This window comes from Lagopus muta, chromosome 7 (assembly GCF_023343835.1).
Source record: "Lagopus muta isolate bLagMut1 chromosome 7, bLagMut1 primary, whole genome shotgun sequence".
Taxonomy (NCBI): domain Eukaryota; kingdom Metazoa; phylum Chordata; class Aves; order Galliformes; family Phasianidae; genus Lagopus; species Lagopus muta.
The window spans coordinates 49,254,073-49,261,082 of NC_064439.1; the positions used below are offsets into that span (position 1 = coordinate 49,254,073).

General features: G+C 39.7%; 1 protein-coding gene across 9 annotated transcripts in view; it reads left to right on the forward strand.

Annotated features, from left to right (window-relative positions):
• Window positions 1–7,010, forward strand: part of CDK13 (cyclin dependent kinase 13) — a 72,090-nt gene that overhangs the window by 43,352 nt on the left and 21,728 nt on the right. For 4 of the 9 annotated variants that reach the window (XM_048951240.1, XM_048951242.1, XM_048951243.1 and 1 more), the window contains exons 11-13: window positions 643–774; window positions 3,062–3,267; window positions 6,169–6,723. In XM_048951240.1, coding sequence (XP_048807197.1) covers window positions 643–774; window positions 3,062–3,267; window positions 6,169–6,723 — 893 coding nt within the window. The remainder of the gene's footprint in view (window positions 1–642; window positions 775–3,061; window positions 3,268–6,168; window positions 6,724–7,010) is intronic. The other 5 variants (XM_048951245.1, XM_048951246.1, XM_048951244.1 and 2 more) reach the window with 5 other exon arrangements.

Sequence of the window (7,010 nt, forward strand, 5' to 3'; positions counted from 1 at the left end):
CTTTTGGGTCATAAATTCATTCAACACAAGAGTTACCTGAACCGTCTATTCTAAAATACTGTGTACCATTGGATTTTTTTTTTATTTTATTTTTTTTTTTCAAATTTCACACATGAAAGCTATGGAAAGCAGCTGTAGATTCAATTTAAAGGGATTGTTCCCTTCCTTCATCTGCTTCAGGGTTTAGGATCAGTATATCATCCTGCTTCAACTAACAAGGCTTTCCTAAAGCAGTAGAGTTGTTTTGCTTGGTCCATACAAAATTGCACCTCTCTGTGCACCAAATTCCAAAGTGTCAAGTAACACTATAGTCTTGGCTTCAATTGTGTTGGGTTTTTGCTTTGTTTTTTGTTTTTTTAAGAACAGTATTTCAAGCAAGTCAGCCACATGCAGAAACACAACTGCCCACAGTCATCCCCACCTCTGCAAAAACAAACAAACAGAAAAACCAAACCCATAAGACACTTAGGTTTCTATGTTTACAGAGCTTGATAAAGATGAACTTTGTTATCTGCCTCTTAAAAGTAAATTCTTCATTTTAGATGTTCAGTTATTCTGGAGAGTTGTTCTTATGCAAACTTTGCACTCAAGTATGTGATTCAGAAAACAGGTGATGCTTTTTTCCACTGTGTTCTTTTGCAGCATCCCACCAGCTGCATTAGATTTGTTTGATTACATGCTTGCTCTGGATCCCAGCAAGCGCTGCACAGCTGAACAAGCTCTTCAGTGCGAGTTTCTGCGAGATGTGGAACCATCTAAAATGCCTCCCCCAGAGTAAGTCATCTCCATTAGTAATATTCTTTAACCTACAAAACAGCAGCAAGCATGTACTGAGTTCATTAAGCTCGTTGTGTTTCAGTTGAAGAAGCTTGTTGTAGAAGAAGATTGTCAATATGTACAGTTGGTGATTCTGCACTGAAGTGCAGTTTAGTGGCTCTTACGTCGTGATATCAGTGGCTGTGAGGATCTGAGATGAGTTTGAACTGATGCTCCTGGAATTAGTGACTGTCATTTTTCAAAAAGGAATGTATCTGTTTATCAGTGTCCATGTTTTCCAAGTGTTTTGGGGCCCCTCATGAACCTGAATTACCTTCTTTGGTGGCTTTTTCAGGCAAAGAGGTATGAAATTGCTTCTGACAAGTCTTACAATGACCCATGAAATGTATCAGTCAAATGCCAGAAATAGGAAAAGAATAGTTTACCCCATTCTGAGGGCCAGAGCTTGCTGCAAACTCCCAGAAGGAAGTAATATCTGAACAGAGGTGTTTCTTTCTCAGCTGCCAGCCCTTAAATGAGGTTAGGGAGGGGTGGACCCAGGATTTTGCTTCCACCTGTGCTCCCAGGGCTAGCTGTGCTTCTTCAACAGGTGCTCAATCACTGGTTCAGGCTGTGATCTTACAGTTCCCATACAATGATAGAATGACATTAGGCACAGAACTCTTTAAAGGTATCTGAGAGTTAAAGTAAAATACCATACGTGATTTACTGTGCCAAATGAGATGCCTGGTTCTCCAGAAGTGAAATATTTTGTGTGGCTTTTTATTTGTTCTTTTCTCTCCTCTGAACAGAGATATATTGCAGTGTTCAGTAGTTCTTTTTTTTTTTTACAGTGACTTGATTGTCACTTTAGGCATTACAAACTTTTACTCAGGGCTCATTCCAATACAATGGAAAACATTTAAAGAGTCTGCAAGTTTAACTTTTCCCTTGAGATAGCTGCCTAATGACAGAACATTTAATAGTTTGACTAAATTGTACCTTCAAGGCAGCCTTGCTGACTTCTTAATAATTAGTTACAAACTGGAAAAAAATAGTTCAGCTTTATCTAAGAATTTCATTAAAAATCTTTCAAGACTTACCTGTAACATATAGGAGGTAGTAAAGGATGCATAAGACTGAGTCTCTTTCCATCATCTGAACTTTACTAAACAGCAGTATTAAATATTAAGCTGTTCATTAAAATCTCAGAACCTTGTTGCTAATGCATTTTGAAGTTAGGGAATGAGAAGAAAACATTCTCTTCAGGGCCTTGGTAGTGCATCTATTCTAGAAACTGATGTAAGAAAATTAAAAGCAAACAAATTGTCCTTTGGTATCATTTTAAAAATGGACACCAGCATTTGTTGCAGTGAAATGAAAATGATGACTCTTCTCAAGAAAGAATAAGGCTCCTCTCTTGGAAGAAACAGCTGCTCATTGCCGATTGCAAGTACTGTAGGATAGTTCTTATAGTTTCTTGATTGATCCAAGCTGTTGTTGACTAAATACCTGACAGGTCTTTTGACCTGCTGTTCTGTGGAGAAAGAGAATAGAAAGCAACTGTCAAAACTTCCTTTCCAGGGATTCTTATCATCTGTCACCTCATTTTTTTTCATGTTCCTGGGTGAGAGAACTGCTCAGACAGTTACTACTGATATGTAAAGGGAAAACAGAAGGAGCTGTTTTAATGCCATATCTCAGTATTTCCATAAGCTGTGGGGTGGGATTCTGTGTTCCTCAAGAGATCTGAATTGGGATACCTGTAGGGAGGAATAGTAATGGGAAGATTGAACTGATTTCCGATGAGTGCTGTAGAAGATATTTTTCCTCTGCTTTTGTCTGTCTTAAAGGGCTGGAGTATCCCTTGTTCTTCCTATCAACCTAAATTTGTTAGTGTTGAGTACTGTTTATTCCTGCAACACTTTTTTTCCCCTTTCTTGGTTGCCTGTGCTGTATGGCTGCTCATACTGGATAGCCATGTCTGCTACTGTGAACAAATGTAACTGCGCAGATGTGGTACTTCTGCAAGCAAGAAAGTGACATTGATACTCATAGTAAGATGCACGTTCCTGTTCTCTGCCAGAGAGACCTGCACTTGTGAAGTAGGCAATTGAAAAAGAGACTTGATGCGGGAAAGCCTATCTGACTTTGGATGTTTCCTGATGCATTTCTAAACTCCAGCAGGCTCATCTTTACAAATGCTGTGTTATGCATAATTTGAATGTTTATTTTACCACTGTAGTTAAAGAAACATTTTTTAAAAATCTGGGATAAAACTGATATCTCTAATCATTCTTTGCAGCCTTCCTTTGTGGCAGGATTGCCATGAGCTGTGGAGTAAAAAACGCAGAAGACAGAAGCAGATGGGCATGACTGATGATGCAACAGCAGCTAAAGTCCCTAGGAAGGATCTGTCTCTAGGCATGGATGAGAGCAGAACCAACACCCCACAAGGCATGCAAACTTCTTCCCAACTCAAAACTCAGGGCAACTCTAGTGTAGCACTTGGTCAGTAATATTTTCGGTTCTTAAATTTACTTTCTACTTGGATTGCACCTCTAGAAATTTTAGGTGTTGTTTTCAGAGTACTGACTGGATTCTTGAGTCTCCTGGATTCTTGAAGGAGGGAACGGTATTGTAAGTTAAATCTTTGTTACAAAAGATTTGCCTTTATTTTTGGGAATTCCTTTTTATTCTTTCTTTTTTTTAATCTAGCCAGAGCAACTATCTTGCTCTGTATTTTTGAGGAGGTTTTATCCCTTGTAAGAGATAAAAATCTTCTGTAATCCCACTAGTCAGTTTGTACTCTTAAGTTCATCACAGGTTGAAGATAGTGATGAACTGACAAAAGGCAGACTTTAAAACAGCCATCACTTCAAATAGAAGAGATTACCTCAGCGTGTCACTTTGGCCTTCATGTTTCCAAGCTGTTTGGGCTAACCCAACTTTAAAAAAGAAACTAAACAAACAAACAAAAAAACCAACCACCCAAATAACTTATTAAAAAGTAGTAACTACCTCTGCAGCTTGCACAACCATTAATTCAGAAACTTAACTGAAATGTCTTGCTTCTATGCTTACGTAGTGAAGAATAATGTGAGTAGTAAAGTAATGGTCTCCTTATGTGGAAACCAGCTGAGGTGATCAGCACTGAGTAGATACCTGGTAAGTTTAATTTAGGCCATTTTTAATTGTGCCAAGTGACCTTAAATCCTATGATACTTACACAGGTGTTGATCTGAAGAAAAACAATGAATGGATTCACTGAGCATGGTAGTTCTTGAATATTAGCCATCTTGAATCAACTCTTCATTTAACAGTGGAGCAGAGCTCCAAATATAGTACACAAAGATAAGCATTAAACATGTACACTGTTATTTTCATCATGTTTTTACTGCAATTTATTGCTTCTTGTTCATCCTGTTTCTTACTAAGAGCTGATAAGCTGGCTGTGAGCTTCTGCCACTCTGCCACTCACTCTGAGCAGTGTTGGCAGTATTTCCAAAGATGCCTTTCTGCAGCCCTCGCAGTGTTTTCCCCACAAATGCAAACTGAGGCTTAAAGCCCAGAGGACAGTAGCAGTTTTCCTTGTGCTTCTGTAGCAGTTAGCATGTTGGCGACCTGCTGTAATCAGTCATTAAAATGAAACATTAAAAAAAGAAAAAGAAAGAAAAACTATTAAAGAAAAAAAAAGAGAGAAGGAAATCTTTCAGAGCTGACATACTGCTTACACATAATCAGGTAGAAAAATACATGTAGGTGTAAAAGAAGAAGACAAAAAGAGCTTAGACAGTTCACCATATAGGTTTTTTCTGTATTAAGTGAAGCTCTTGAAATCCTAATAAACCTTAGTTAAAATCACCCGTAAGGCATGCTAAAGGATCAGGTGTATAAATGGAAAATGCGTGCTTTAAGCAAAACTGTTGCTTTTTTTTTTGTGTCTGTGTGTGTGTGCCAAAAAGTGGTTAAAAATAGATAAATTGCTGATGTTCTGCTTCATGAATGAGAACGCTGGTTATTACATCTTATAATTTAACAGGAGCTGTGTACAGCTCATTCATTTTGTTCTGGTAGAAACTGATAGGTTTCCCAGAGTGTTGTCTGTGCTTGGAATAGACTTGAAACTAGTCAAAGAGTTGTGTAACAGGTAGGTTAGTTACCCTTGGGGGCACTTTCTGCTGAATTTGCACCTTGACAAGCTGAGAGAAGCTGGAATGTAATTTGTTATCTTCCTGAGCATACCATCCTCAGATGTCACAAAATACTGTCAAGCATGACAGCTGGCTGAGATCCAGCAGTGCAAGGCATTAAACGTTAATGGTTTTAATCTATTGCTAAATAGAAGATGGTTTTATTTTTGTATTTGGACGTATAAAATCTTTAAAGTCCTTAGAACCTGGCAGAGTAGAATCCAGGTGCTTGCATCCTGGTGTACATCCACAAGTAGGTTGTGACTTTTGTAGCACTTTCCAGTTGCGCTCTTGGTAGTCTTGCAAGGCAACCACTTAATTTTTGTGTGACTGTTTTTCTCAGGTGTGGCTCTGAATGTGCCAGGAATGAGTGTCTTAGTGTATTAGCAGGAAGGCAGAATGTGTGCACGTTGAGCTGGGTTACAGAAATTCAGAGAAAAACACATCCATTTTAATTTTCACCTTTCTTTTCTAAATCATCTGGTTATGGGGCATGCTGCTTCACTTCCCCTTTCTGAATAACTGACACAGTGACTGCTTGAAATTTAGAAAATAGTTCTGTATTCTGACTTCCTTACTTACCTCCCCCTTCATCAGCACCCTCTTATGTCAAATAAACACCATATTGTTGTTGTTTTTTAAGAAAAGGGGGTACCTTACACACCTGAATCTTCCTGCTACTCAGTGATTGACTTGTCCTTCAAGCTCAGCATTTGCTTCCTTGTGCTGATACTGCTAGCTTCTGGGTCATCTACAGCCTGGTCAATTGAGCAGGTGTTAGAATCCAGATGCTGAATAAGAACAGGCCAGAATGTGACTGCAAATGCGTTTTGCAGATGGCCACTTTTTAACAGAGGGATGTGATATGTCAAAGATAGGAAATTTTGTGGGGATTGGAAATCTTACAGCTGCCTAAAGCAGGTGGCCTTAAGCCCCAGCTTAGTTGTATTGTGGAAAATTGAGCTCCAGCTTGATGTATCTCATCTGTCCAAGTGCATGTGCGTGCCCCTTGGAAGTCACTTTCTTTATATTGGATCTTATATTCCATTTCCTATAGATACTCCCCCAAAGGCAGTTTCTCTGTAAAAGCATTCCGTTTCTGTGTTGTCCAAAACCACGCTTTGCCAGTTGTGACAGCCTTGTTAGATTAGTCTTAATTTTGAGTTTCTGAAATATGAAAATACTGTATAATTCTTAAAAACACCTTTTTTGTCTTTAGCAAAAACAAGCACTGGACAGCAGTTAAACCAGAATGAAGTGGCAATCCTGCTAAACCTCCTACAGTCTAAAACAAGTGTTAGTTTGGCACAGTTTGCCCAAGTGTTGAATATTAAGGTAAACCCAGAGACTCAGCAGCAACTAAATAAAATAAATCTTCCTGCTGGAATTTTGTCAGCAGGTGAAAAACAGTCAGAACAGCAGCCGCCGCCGCCTCCACCGCCACCGCCGGAACAGGAGTCCCTAAAACAGCCGACCGTCACGCAGCCTCCTGTGCCACCTGCTCAGCTGAGTCAGCCCAAAGTGGAAACTGACGCTGCCCAGGCAGCTGTACAGAGTGCATTTGCTGTTCTGCTGTCTCAGTTAATAAAGGCTCAGCAAACAAAACAAAAAGATTTGGTGTTGGAGGAGAAGGAAAACGGATCAGGAAATGAAATGTCGTTACAACTCAGGCAGCCTGCAGAGCCCACCACGCCTGCATCTCTCAGCCGGGACGACATGGAATCTCCAGCGCCCGGTTACCCACATCTGATCAAGTCATTATATACTCCTGCAGGTACTGAAGGCTTTCATTGCTAAGCAACAGGTATCTTGAGCTGTGAAGGCAGCTAGTTTGGGGGTAAAGGGTTAACCTCTTAACATTACCAGTCTGTGTGAGTACAGGAGAGGTTATTACGTCGATTTGGTTGCTTCCTTTGTTTGCATTGTGACTGTTCAAGTACTAGCTGCTGGGTTTGTGGCTTTTTTGTTGTAGGTTGGTTGGTTTGGGGATTTTTGGTGAGAATGTAAATGCGTGGCTGGACTTTGTGTCTTACTGTAGTAGGTGCCATACCTACTACATTT